General features: G+C 39.4%; 1 protein-coding gene and 1 pseudogene across 1 annotated transcript; both read left to right on the top strand.

Moving 5' to 3' along the window:
* Positions 1-4,076: 4,076 nt before the first annotated feature.
* LOC111615035 lies at positions 4,077-5,386 on the top strand. The gene has a single exon (XM_023356409.1). It carries the CDS (start codon positions 4,141-4,143, stop codon positions 5,218-5,220), a length of 1,080 nt encoding a protein of 359 aa, XP_023212177.1. The 5' UTR covers positions 4,077-4,140; the 3' UTR covers positions 5,221-5,386.
* A 152-nt stretch (positions 5,387-5,538) lies between these two features.
* Positions 5,539-10,021, top strand: LOC111615038 (annotated as a pseudogene).
* The last annotated feature ends 4,603 nt before the right edge of the window (positions 10,022-14,624 follow it).

Genomic DNA, 14,624 nt, shown 5'->3' on the forward strand with positions numbered 1-14,624 from the left:
CGTACAAGAATTGGCGCAGTCGACAACATTAGCTGATGTGCCGCTAACAACCACGTCTACAAGAAACGAGCCGAAACAAGTAAGGCGCACGGACGAAGGTAGGAAGTCTTGAAGTTTAAGATTGAAGTTAAAAGTGTAAAATTTTGGTCGTAACCGAATCAAAGTTATAGAAAAGCTTAAGAGCTAACTCTAGGAAGCAATAGCTTAAAGATTTAACGCCGATATTAGAAAAAACTAAGAATTTTAAGTTGACGATCGTGATTCGGTTAGAAGCTAATATGTCTGCGGTTGAAGAAATTAAACATGATTTAGAAGGAAGGACCAATGAATATTTGAAAGAGGAATTGGAGAGAAGGCAATTATCACGAGTTGGTAAAAAAATCTGAACTAATAGAACGACTGAGTAGCGCAATGTTAAGTGAAAAAGAATGTTAGCGAAACTAGCAAGGCAAAAGAGGGTAAGATTTACCCTCCGAATGAGGGGGTCGCCACCCCCCAAAGGGTAGTATCCCCCCGTACGAACAATAAATGTCTAATGAACCATCCCCCTACGCGCGATCCTTTGCGAGATATAGCCCTCCGAAAATTGTTCTATTGTGGGTTCACGTGACCACATGTTAGCCACAATTTACCCTGCGAATGAGCGGTCTGCGACCCCCCCCCCGAATTGACCCCCTCCGTGCGAACGAAAAAGACAAAGGAACCATACCCCTGCGCGCGACCCTTTACAAGATACAGCCGTGTAAACAATCGCCTACGTCATTTCCGGCGATCGGGATTGACGAGTCGCGTCGCTCTTTCTACTAAGCCTATCGACCTATTCTAACGTTACTGCAGTCTAATTATCGGAGTTAGGTCCTTTTCGCATGACCCCGCGTTCCTCCTCGACCTCGGGAGGGTCTAGGGCCCCTCATTCGCCAACACACTGGGTTTTGCTCGCCCGGTCGGCTACCGTACTAAGCACCGCTAAGCCTATTGACCTATTCTAATGTTACTACAGTCTAATTATTGCCGAGTTAGGTCCTTTTCGCACGACCCCGCGCTCATCCTTGACCTCGGAGCCTGGGGCCGACACGCTCGGTTTCAATCGCGGTCGGCTAGTACCACGTGCCGCTTTCGGGCTTGTCCAAAACACCTGACCTACCTCTTCGGAGGTGACCGTCACGACTTAGGCTAATAGAAAACCGTTTAGAAACCAGATTGTACACTCACCTTCAACAGCGTCTTCTCCTGCGTCCCCCACCACGTCCTTTCGCTACCTGGCGACGCCTAGCCTATTCCCGATGTTGCATATGTGAGGACGGGGTGAGGCCGCTGGTCGCCGCCTCGGCTATGTCCTGGGGGTCGATGGCGAAGGTGTTGTTGGCGCCCGATGTTGTCTGAAAAATCATATAATCCAGGTTTCACATCCACAAATAGGTATCCTCTGGTCACGCGCACTATACACAAGCTGCACTACTCACTGGGTGGTCGTCATCCCTCTGCCGTTCCTCTTCGTCGCCCTCGAGCACGGGAACATCGAAATAGGGCTCGTCCGGCGGCAGATGTTGATCCACGGGCACACCGATCGTCCGGAGTTGGAGACACTGACGACCGGGGCCCGGGTAGACGGCCGCGATGTCCCCGAGAAACTGCCGAAATTTTGCCGATGTTGTTGGCAACTGGGACAGGACCCGCGTCTTGTACATGTACGTACAGTTGTAGCTCTGCAGGCTCCTGTCCATGCGGAGCAACTTGATAGACTTCTTCAGCCAACGATTTCTGCACTCGATGTTCTGAGTGTGGGCCTCGGGATCATCGGCGTCGATGAATCTGCTCGGAAAATAAAAGAAAAATGTCACTTTTCAATAACGCCTGTTCATTTCTTTCACATAACACATTGCACAGCTTTATATTCCTTACCTCCCAGGGCCCCGCTGGCTGTGATTGACGGTCTTATGTTCAGAGAAGCCCATCGTTGTACAACCACGATATTGGGCCGCGCTGTCGGAAACGATGGAACCGCGGGCGATGTATCTGAGCATGTGGCTCCAGAGAACCCGTCGTTTCTTGTTGTCCACCTGAAAGAATTTAAGAAACTATAACAAAACTTCCACAAAAACTAAAAAATAAAAGGAAATAATAATGCTTGGCTACTACTTACATGCCAGTACATCACCTCTTTTGTTTCCCAACAATAGACACCGAAGATGGTAATTTGGGTGCCTTTAGTTACGCGGCCGCGGTTGTATTTTTGCCTCCGGGTGAAGGTGTCGTCGATCTGAAAATAAAACATATGAATATAGAGACAGACATTTCGGCAAAGTCAGAAACGTGAGTCGATGGTCACCTCGACGTGCATGTCTTCACCCCCAAGCTGGATATTTTGCTGGTGAGAGACGATAACCTCCGCAACTTCACGGCAGTAATTGTACCAATCTACTGCTGTTTTGGGGGCCACGCCGCATTCCTCCGCGGCGACGGTGAGCGGCTCCTGCTTGACCCACGAATAAATAAGCATCAGCACCTGTAAAATAGAAAACCAACAAAACACATATCATCTCGAGCCATACGATCAAATTACAGAAATGCAAAGCGTAACCTGACCCAGAGAAAAAGAAACCGACGATTCTGCGATCACGTTTCACGAGCGACTTCAAATGTCATACCTCTTGGGCTGACAGCTGTGTCCTTTCGAAAAAGGTGTTGTGGGTGCAAGACAGGGAACCAGTGTACATGGCCCTGAAGACGGTGCCACCAGTCCGCCTCCTCATCTTCTTTTTCTGCTGTACTCTTTCACAGCGGTAGACGAATCCGAACCTGTCAGATGGAGCCGGTTCCTTCTGCATAGTGCCTAAAGATTACGACAAAAATATCGAAAAACTAGTAAATTGGAATATTGGCAGTTAATGTTTACCAATACTACTACTATTAACTCGCTTGGTCAAATATCGAAACACGATAGCGGTTACTGTTATCCATGGTTTCAAAATGACCGTACTTCTGACGGTTCGTGGTCCAGACGGATAAAAATGTAGCTAATGTAACGAAAACGAAACGAACCTAACTGAAGCGACGCCATTTTCGAACCATTAATAACATTAACCCAGATAGCTGCAGATAGCACTCGTGTAAACGCGGGAATCGAGGAAAGGACTTAGGACTTCGGAAAGGCTCCGCACTTAGGACATAGCGGAAAGAAACCGGTTAGGTCCAGATGTGGCACGAGCCCCACAAGATGGCAAAACGTCTGTGCAGCCTCTTCGGTGGGGAGATAGCGAAGAAAACTGTAAGATGTCATATTATTGAATATTGTGGCAGGATGCATAACGGGAGACGCCGAAATATCACACGAATAAGGCATGTTTTGATTTTAACGTTTCCAATAATTAACAAATACTGAGTGCGAGGATATGAAGGAGAGTACGGCTTATATAACCGCTGAAACCGTTACGAGTGTCACGTGACCCGCGGTTGCCACCCCATTGGCCCGCGGAGCCTCGGGAGACGGGTTTGAGTGTCACGTGACCCGCGTCCCATTTGTCCTCAGAGTGCGCTACGTCTCTATGGCTGAGGAACGACCACGTGATTTGGCTGTCATGCGCAGTGCTGTCCTTGGGCTCGTTTGTCTCAAATATTAGTTCCGAAATATTTCTGATAAGAGGATGTGCTGGACTAGTGGACAAAGTCTTGGACTATAGTCAACATAGACCTGGGTTTGAGGCTCGGCTAAGGTAAGAATAATAATGTATAATTATATTTACAGGCAATAGATGGCGACTACGGATGACTTCAGGCAGGTGACTTGGACTGCGGGCCGGTGCAGAAAGGACAGACGGCGACAGCGAAGGCAGAGCAGGGAAGCGCAAGGAGAGAGAGACCTAAATAAGGAGTGCGCGTTAAAATTTTTTTTTCGCGTGGTAGACTGCCTTTTGACCATGATGTCAGGTGACCAGATATGACGTAGGCGAATCTTCAGGGGCTTATATCTCGCGAAGGGTCGCGCATAGGGGGTGGTTCATTAGACATTTATTGTTCGTACGGGGGAGGGCTACCCTTTGGGGGTGGCAACTCCCTCATTCGGAGGGTAAATCTTACCCAAAAGAGGAACAAGTCGTTAACGAATCTCCTTCTGAAGATCAAGCTGTAAATCCAAATCCTATGAGTATGATGCAAACGCTAATGGAAAAAGTAATATTATTAATAGATAACCAGCAACAGGCAGTGCGAAACTTAAAGGAGACAGTTATTGAAGTCCAAACTGTACCTGATTTGACAAGTTCTCTTCCTGAATTTGGTGGTACTACTACAGAGAGTGCTGACGAATGGTTGAATTATATTGAATTGACTCGAAATCAACACAGACTAGCTGAGACCCAAGTTCTTCCGCTAGCCATCAGCAAACTGAGAGGAGCAGCGAAAAACTGGCATAAAGCAATTGGTTACCAGCTTAACAATTGGACTGAATGGAAGACAAGCTTAAAAAGCGAATTTGGTAAAAGACTGACGTTGAGAATGTGGTGTGACAGAGTGAAAGAAAGAGAACAAAGACAAGATGAAAGTCTCACAGATTATTTCTATGCTAAGCTGTGTTTGTTGCGTACTAACTGTCCTGTAAATGTTACTGAAGCTGACGAAATTGATTATTTGCTGGATGGAATAAAAAATAAACAACACACAGTTACTATTGCTACTCATGATGTGCACAATATTGCAGAACTACAGCGTATAGCACGCAAGATAGATGAGCAAGAGACTGAGGCCAGGATGCATATGAAGACTCAAGTTCAACAACCTCATAAGTTCTCAAATAATACGAATGCTCGATTAAAGGATCCGGCTATTGCAGTTGATTTTATTAAACATACAGACGAGAAGTCGATAAGAAGAGACCCCAAGTGCAATGCTCAGATGCCTTTACAAATGACCCGATGTTACAAATGTCAACAGTTAGGACATCTAGTCAAGACATGTCCAAATGAAAATATTGCACAGATCAATGAATATAACGCTGAAAGAGGAGGCTCAAAAGAGATTAAAGACAGCAAGAAACAAAAACAAAAGAGCAATGCTTTAAACATCAATGCTAACGCTTCTAAAGTTCATAGCCCATATATTAAATACAAAAAATTAAATACATATAACTTCCCCCTTAATGATGACAAGTACGGTTTTTGCACGACCCCTAATTGCAATGAGATTAGGCTATATTTTGAAACTTTTGTAGGCTATATTTTTTAAACTTTTGTACAATTTATCTATTTATGCTTACAAATTATTTATAGATAGTATAACCAATAGATTTACCGTATAAGCTAACTCTTTAAAATTTACAGATGAAAACAGTTGACAACTGACTTGTCAGTTGTTTGCAGTAAGCACTTTCTGGAATCAGATTATAAACCAGGATTGAAAAAGAGAATATTGATTCAAAATACTGTCCCAAGCGTTTTTCACAAATACAAAATTTTATTGTGAGGTCAGCCGATTAGGGGTGAGGTTTTTCCGACAGCCGAGCGGTCAATACTGTTGTGTGGGCGCGGAATGACTCACCGAGACAGGTTTACCATATGAACCCGTTTCATAATATACTTAAGTTGTTCTTACAATAAGTCAGGCGAAAGCCTATCCAACGAAGGACTACTATAACAGTTCTAATAAAAACGGAAAAGTGCGACTGTTCGATTGGTCCTTGGGTATTGTCAGCACGCTGGAAGCAGAGAACGATGGCCTCGGGGCACGCACCTACACTTGTACAGACGTCCTCGGTGGACGAGTCTAACCTCGACAATTCTGGACGGACCCTTGGCGATTCTGGAAGAGACGGGTTGGCGAAACCAGTTCCTAGGGCGTCGAAAGAGCCTTCGTTGTGTCTCTATCGTGAGCACCAAATCCCAGCAGGTGAGCACTATGCACCAAAACCCAAGACCCCGTAAAATTCCCGAAAGCGCATTTTTATCGATTTTTCCACCTCCGTCGCCTCTCCATTGGTCTCTCCTCGTCACATGGTGACAATTCGAAACCCAACTATGGGCGCGGAAGAGGTCAACGTCGCGTCGGAACACGACTACTCTCCAACCTCGTTTTCTTCGACTTTATCTATTGTTTAAAATCTTTTAACAAGACAAAAGGTTCCTTGTTTAAATCCGATCTTTAAGTTCGCTCTGTCGTGCTACGAAACTTGACTCATTTAAAAAGTCGTTAATGGCCTCCTTTCGGACCCCGGTTGGGTCCTCACACTATAAGCAGGTTGTTCGTAAAGAAGCCAGAAGAGAAGTAAAAAAGGTTAGTCCCAAGAAAGGAGTTTGTACTGGTACCAAACGAAAGCGTGTTCAATCTAAACAAGTACATATCAAGTCCCGTTAATGAGTCCAGTGGGCAGAGCTGCTTTAGACTATGAAAGCAGGTTCTCTAGTTCCACACCCATGTGTGAACTTTCAGACTGTGACATAAGGCCGTCTAGTTCTGCATCTGGTATAGACGTTTCTGTAGGGACACGTTATACAATGTTAAAACGTAAGTCTGACAAGAAAAGACTGAAAACTTTGGAGCAGAAATGCAGGAGACAAGATCACACTACCAAGTGCCTATATGAAGAACAAGATAGAATGAAAGCAGAAAATAAATTGTTAGCTGGAAAACTTGAAAAATATCATATAGAAAGCTTAGAGAATGACAGTGCCCAAGGTATGTTATAATAATTAACGTGGTAACGTATTAGTATTCCTAATATCCTATTATATCAATATAGTACATTATAAGACAAAATTGATTTTATGTAGCCTACTATTGATTGTTTAACTTTTTTGGTTGATTTGTGTTAGTGACTAATAAAATTATACATTTTTCTAGGTAACAGCAAAGCATATTTCATACTTGAACAGCTGGTTGTTTACAATAAACAAAAGCCTCGTTGGAGCCAGAACACAGTAAAATACTGTGTCTTATAGTGCAAAAAGTCTTCTAGGGGTATACATTTGCTAGAAAAACTCCACTTTTATTATTACCATCAAAATCGACATTGAAAAGATATATAGAGTCTGTTTCTGGATATATAGGGTTAGTGTGGGTTCCCTAATTAAGCAACGATTAACTCAGGAGGCAAAAAAGTTGTCACAAGTGGAAAAATTAGGTTTACTTTGTTAGGAATGTGGCTGTCACGTGTTAAAAAGTTTATCTCCTGGTCTCCTGAAATAATAATAATAATAAAGGAGGAGGAAGGGCTGTCTGCTTTTGCAAACTTAGCCCTCTACGAAGAGAAAGGAGTGAAGAAAAGGTTGAAGGAAGGGTTCTGAAGGGAGAAGTATAAAGGAAAAGGGAAAAAGTAACGCTGAAAAAAGTTATTAGGACCTCAGAGGGCTGCATCGGAAATTATTAGTAACCAAAATTACAAAAGTTGGCAAGACCGTTATACAGTATTAACAATTACGAGAAATAGTCCGGTTACAGTAAAATGCAAGACCCATTACATATGGGCAGGTATAAACTAACCTTGAACACAGCAATGTTACAATAACATTAAGAACTGATTACAATTTTAACACGTAGAGAGAATGTAAATATCAGCTTACTATGATCAGGTCCTCACGTACCATGTAATCTGTATTACTTACAGATTACATGGACCTGATACATGTAAATGGGATTTTTTTTTTTGAATCTAGAATCTAAAACTAAACTAATACTAGACAACTAAACTATGTACAGAAGAATTTTACACGGCCGATCGATCAATCGCTGATAACATCACTTTTCCGATTTTTTCACTATCTTCCTGCTCATCTTGTCTGTTCTTGTTTTCATTCTGAAGAACTTTTTCTTTCCTGTAGAAGTCTGGCAGAAGAGCCCTGGTGCTCTCAATAAACCTTTCAAAACACTTCCAGAGATTTTTCTTATCAAAAATGTTTTGTAGTGTCGGTGGCCAATTATGACCTTCTTGAAGGCATTCCCTATAGAATGGAATGCGTTGATCCTCATATCGTTCACAGTGGAATATAAAATGAATGGCATCTCCTACACTATTATTGTCGCACCGGCATTTATCAAGTGTTTCTCTTCTTAAAGCGGTAGAGGTAGGCCATAAAATTGCCGTGCCCCGTTAAACATTGGGTGGTTTCGGATCTAGATTTGTAGTAATTAGCCTTGATGCGATTAGTAATAGAGGGAATAAGCTGGTGGCAAAGTCTCTCCGTTGTAGAATTATTCCAATTTTCCTGCCATTCAAGTAGTGCCCATTCGTTTAAGTAATTTTTCAGTTTTGATTTTGGTAACCTGGTATATGTATCCTGCGTCTTGAGAGTACCAGCCATTTTGGCCAAAGAATCGGCCAGTTCCTTTTCTTTGGTCTCCTGAAAGATAGAATGCGATGTACGGTGACACTGTTTATTTTTTCTAGTTGCCTGTGACCCTCTGAATTATTGCTATTTTTCTAACGTGTAGCGTGTCTGTAGCTCTTCGTAGAATAAAGACGTATAGAAGTTTCGTCCGTCTCCCGTTTACATCCTTGCTGGCTCAGTTTATCCAACTTCACCAACAAAAACACTTATTTTGGATGAAATGACCATTAAACCTAATCAGCAGTATAACAAGCAAGCAGACGAAATAGTGGGAACAGTAAAGATGAATGGCCTGGAAAAACAACTCGGACTTGAACATGTCACAGCAAATAGTCTCCTGTGTTTTGTGTTTTCAGGACTATCAAAAAATTTTCAAATTCCTGTTGCATATTTTTTACCAGTGATTTAAAAGGTCAGGAACTTTATACTTTAACTTTAGATGTGATCCATTCAGTGGAGGCAGCAGATCTAAAAGTACTCAGGATAGTTGCTGATGGCCATAGTAAAAATGTTAAGTTATTTGAATTACTTAGTGCTGTCAACCCTCCAATTCCGAAGATTCCACACCCAATGGACAATAATCGTTCAATATTACTATCATATGATCCATGTCATATATTTAAAAATTTCTGGTCATTGCTTCTTTCTCCAAGTAGGGTAATGGTGAATCGTGGAAAACATATTAGTGGTGTATTTCTCCGAAACTTGTTTCACCTACAGAGAGATCGTGTTATTAAACCAGTAAGATGCTTAACTTTTAAACATGTCTACCCAACAAATTTTGATAAGATGAAGGTTAAGCATGCAGTGGAAATATGCAGCCAAAATGTAGTTGCTGCACTGAAGTTTTTACAGCAGCATGGACACGGTTTGGGAACTTGAACTTTGTTGAGCCCGAGGGCACAATTGAGTATTTGGAAATGATGCAAAAATGGTTTGCTGTTCACAATATCAGCAATACTCAACACCACATTCATTCCAGAAATACAACAGTGATGCAGTTTGTTTCTGCTAATGATGAAAGGCTTAATTGGTTGGAAGGCGAGTTTTTGGGATATTTACAGTCCTGGAAAGATAGCTGTGACAGTCCCAATGTCCAGTTTATCAGTAAGCAAACTTATGAAGCTACTTGCCTTACAACCAGATCCACTGTTCTCTGTATCAGGTATTTGTTAGAGAATGGCTTTGATTTTATATTAACCAGAAAATTCAATTCAGTTGATATAGAGAACCTTTTCAGTGGACTGCGGTCCATGTCTGGATTCAATGACCAGACAAACGCCTGTAGCATAATGCAAGGACTGCATACAATTCTTAAAACAGGATTAATTTTTGCATCCCTTGAAAGCAATGCAATAAGCTTAGCTTGTGAGAAATGGATACCTCCTGATGAAGACATGACCATTATTGTAAATCGGGTATTATATTTTGATTAATAAATTATTTTAATAGACCTAATACTGTAATAAAGTAATCATTATAATAATAATTTATTTTTAAAGGTATGTATGGATAAGAACCATACTGTCAAAGAAGTTACTAAGCATATTGAGCCACAACTGAAACAGCTAGAGATTAAACCTTCCAATATTATAAAGCCAAACATTCAATCTGCTACAATGGCATACATTGCTGTATACTTAGTACGTATCACTGAAGAGAAGATTGAATGTTCTGACTGTTTGGACATACTTGCATCANAATAGCCACGATTGTTATTTTAAAAAGTTTACGTTAGGCTTAACATCGACGAAAATTCAAAGCGAAGCGACACGTAACGGAGAAAAATTTCAACGTGGGATAGGTTAATATATTTTTTCGTACGTAATCGGTTATCCGAAAAACAAGTTATCCGAACAACCCCAGTCTCCAATTGATTCGGATAAACGACGCTCTACTGTATATGTGTGAGCTTATTCAGAGTACAAGTTATACAAGTTAATAATCATATATATTCTTTAATGAAGTATTCTTTCATAGAATTGATCAGAAAAAATATATTAACTATGTTATATTTCATATATTTATCCTGACAAAATTTATACATAAAAGACAATATGTAAATAAAAAGTATTATTTCTGAATTATAAAAAATTATCATATCTTAANGAACTATCAAACCCAGAGGAGTTCATACTTCAAAGTACAGAGAGCCAGAAATCAAATGTTAAATGAAGAACAAAGGAAGGAAATTGAACTGTTAATTAGACAATATGACCGTATATTGCAAAATGAACCGGGAGAATATAATAGAGTTCATCATCGTATAGAATGACAGACAAAACACCAGTAAGAAAAACACCATACCATTATTCTTGGAGTGATCTAGAATTTATTAATGAAAAAATAAAGGAAATGCTTCGTCAAACATTACACGAAGGTGAAATTCACAGTATGCATCTCCAGTCGTATTAGCCAAACAACCTCACCATGTTATGACAAAAATACGACTTTGTATTGATTATCGGGATCTGAATAGCAAGACAAAACGAGACTCATTTCCATTGCCAAGAATAGATGATATTTTGGATAAGTTACATAATGCCAAATATTTTTCGTCTCATGACCTTAAGAGTGGTTACTGGCAAATTCCGATGGCGGAAGAAGATATACATAAGACAGCGTTAATTACAGCAGACGGATTGTACGAGTTTAACAAAATGCTGTTTGGATTATGTAACGCTCCAGCCACTTTTCACAGGGCGATGCCAGAATTATTTCAAGGACAAGAAGGGATACTAGTTTACCTAGATGACATCATTTTGTTTTCATCAGATTATGAACACCACAAGAACTTAGTCAAAACAGTACTAACAATACTAGCAAAAGCTAATTTAAGGATATCACCACAGAAATGTCAATGGGGATTAAGGGAAATTTCTTGTTTGGGATACCTTGTGAATGGAGATGGTAAACGACCGAATCCAAAGAAAACAGAAGCAGTTAGTCACATAAAAACACCTACGACGAAGAAACAGTTACAATCTTTCCTGGGACTTATGTCGTACTACAGGAGGTTTATTCCAAACTATGCCTTGATTTCATCACCATTAAGACGAATGATGAAAGTAAACAACTATGAATGGAACGAAGAAACTCAAAATAGCTTTAATATATTGATTCAATGTCTGAGGGAAGCACCTATACTTGCCCACTTTGACTCCGATGCTGTAACTCAGGGGTGTCCAACCTTTTTGTTTCTCTGGGCCGCATTGGAAGAAGTCAAAGAGTTTTGGGCCACAAGTATATATTATATATACTTGTGGCCCAATATACAAGTATATTTAAGGATTAACATGTCTAGATTATAATAATAAGTATTAAAACTTTATCACGAAAGAGAATATTTGAAACAATTACTTCTACAGACACTTTCAATTTTTACTTGAAAATAGATAAATTCATTTATTTGAAAAAACGCAAATATTTGAGTCTCTGATTAATAAAAAGCGACGAAACACCATTTTAAAGTGCATTTTTATTCGACTAATATATTTATAAATGATATGTAGCCCCAAAAGTAGCCAAAGCGCCAAATGATATTTTTTTACGTTAAACTAAAAAAGTAGCCACATTTGGCGCAATGTAGCCAAATCTTGCAACGCTGGAAGGAATACTAAATAAAGCTGGAGNTATAAATTATAACAATTTACTTTTACTTTCAAAGAGCCATTAATTTATTTATTTTTAAAAATTTTATCAATATAAATTTTATCAATTTAAATTATATTATTTAAAACACCGATTTATTCAGTACAATTGCATGGAATTAAATCTCGCATAAGGTTTATGCGCTAATTTTGAACTTAGCATGTACAGATCAAAAGTCAGTTAACGGACATATAAAAGCAGCCAGAAGAATCGTTTAACTTTATTTTTGGGTCACACTGTGTTATAAAATAGCGTTAAGTGATGGCACTTTATTCTACTCTTTAACACTTGGCGCAATATAAGATTAAAGCTCCTGCATCAGGTAAATTATGAAAAATAAATTTTGCTGTTGATAATGAATTTTAAATGAAAGATTTTTCAATAAAATAATTCTTACAAAATTTCTTTATTTACACGTTAATTTTACAAGTATATAATTTATTTATATTCATTTGCTATATTTTTATCTATACTAATATTATAAAGAGGTAATGTTTGTAAGTATGTAAGTTTGTTTGCAACAGGTAATCTCCGAAACTACTCATCCGATTTCAAAAATTCTTTTACCAATACTGTATTTAGAATGGAACTTCAAGGTGGACATAGGCTGTATATTATTTTGTTAAACATTCATATAAATTAAATGATATTATCTATGGTTAAGGCTTTTATGTCCAACAGATGGTGCTACGAGTACGACGTCCTAAGTTTGCTTTTCTGTGAGGCATTATGCTTTTCTGTGAAAATGAACTGAAGCAGATCATCATCTATCTATTTATATAAATAAAAATGTAGTGTTCGTTTGTTCCTACCGTTTCCTTTGAAATTTTGACACAACACTGCATTCGAATACGCACGTGNCGTTTATTGGGCCGCATTGGAACTTGCCTTGGGCCGCATGCGGCCCGCGGGCCGCGGGTTGGACACCCTGCTGTAACTGATGCCTGTCAAGAAGGTATCGCAGCAGTACTCATGCAGGTACAAAATGGAAAATTATTGTTGAAATATGCAAGTCGAAGTACCAGTGATACCGAACGCATTCTTCATTCGACCGAGCTCGAAGGGATCGCAGTACAATGGGCCATTTGTGAAAGATTTCGACATTATTTGGTTGGAAAGAAATTTACCCTATACACTGATAACTGGGCAATCAGTTGTTTGAAGACTAAAAGAAAACTTGGACGAAAACTCGCTCGCATAGCTTTAGAGTTACAGGAATATGAATATGATGTTAAGCATAAGAAAGNCCCCACTGAAGGGAGATGGTTAGGATTAAGGCTTACGGTAAAGAACTCTGCTTCTATTTATACTATTTTAGATGCGGGTTTTTGCGTTTTTGATTACGTTTTAATAGGGTACTTCAAGAGAATGTATACTAAAAAGAAATTTTTCGAAAAATTCCCCCCCACGGGGGAAGTGTTATAAATTTATAATAGATACATTTTGAGCCACAACAATGCGTAGCGGGGTCTGCTAGTACGGGATAAAGTGAAAAATAAAGAAATTTAACTCGTAATTATTATAATTTTAGGATGTGTAACGGTAAGTTGACGAATGAAGGAATGGAAGATTTGATCATTCTGGTTAATGAAACTGAAGAAATGAATTGAGAAGTTTTCTAAATATTAAAATTATTAAAATATTTTTGATCTGAAAATAATTTATAACCTAAAAAATTAATTTTTCAGGTTATAAACAATAAAAGTTAATAAGGTTATAGAAAATAATTCTTCCAAACATTCACGAGACATTGCAGTGACAGACACGCAGTCTGACACAGCGCCAGGAAAATCAAATGGTTTTTCTATTCTACTCTGGTTGTCGGTACAATCCGCCAAAACTGTTAAATTTTCCCCCATACACTATTGGGAATTACTCAAGGTCAGGCATGCATGGTCAATCCTTTGAGGATTAACTTAACATGTACAGCCGCCTTAAGGAAAAAAGAGAGGCCAAAGGCCTTGACAAATCAATGGATCGAACAGGATCTCTCAAGTTGGTAAGTGGATTGTCGAGGTCTTTTTTTCCTTAATCGTGAGTACAAGCTGGTGCGAGCGTCTGTACTGTACACTGCCGCTGCGCCCTCTGCCTGCGGCAAACTCCTAACCTAACCTAAACCTATCCTTCCCTAATGATCAATTTATTAAATAAAGTAGTAATATAATTTTTAAAATGCAAGTGTCTGTACACTGCTACTGCATGGCCCTATTTGCCTGTGGCAAACTCCTAATCTAACTTAAACCTAACCTTCCCTAATGATCAATTTATTAAATAAACTAATAATATGNGCATAGCTTTAGAGTTACAGGAATATGAATATGATGTTAAGCATAAGAAAGGAGCTACCAACGTACTACCTGACATTTTATCTAGAAATCCAATCCAAAAATTGAACGTACAAATTCTAAACAAGGAGAGAAAAATCTCTAGTGAAATCTAACATCATCAACGCGACGACCTAAAATTAGACAGCATAATTAGAATATTGAAAGACGAAAATCTCTCACTAGAAGAGCAACGTGAGTGTACTTCTACAAAGAATCGTTTTGTGTTACAAAATGACCTATTATATCATTACGATGTTCAAGATAGAAATCATTTACAACTTGTTGTACCAGAAAAGCTCAAACCTGAAGTCTTGAAAGCCAATCACGACAA

The sequence above is a fragment of the Centruroides sculpturatus genome, unplaced genomic scaffold (genome assembly GCF_000671375.1).
Source record: "Centruroides sculpturatus isolate CEXI.00-Female unplaced genomic scaffold, Cexi_2.0 scaffold1976, whole genome shotgun sequence".
NCBI classification, from domain to species: Eukaryota; Metazoa; Arthropoda; class Arachnida; order Scorpiones; family Buthidae; genus Centruroides; species Centruroides sculpturatus.

Bases quoted from the DNA above. Each gene is read 5' to 3' on its own strand.
- LOC111615035 (XM_023356409.1), top strand. From the start codon at position 4,141: ATGAGTATGATGCAAACGCTAATGGAAAAAGTAATATTATTAATAGAT.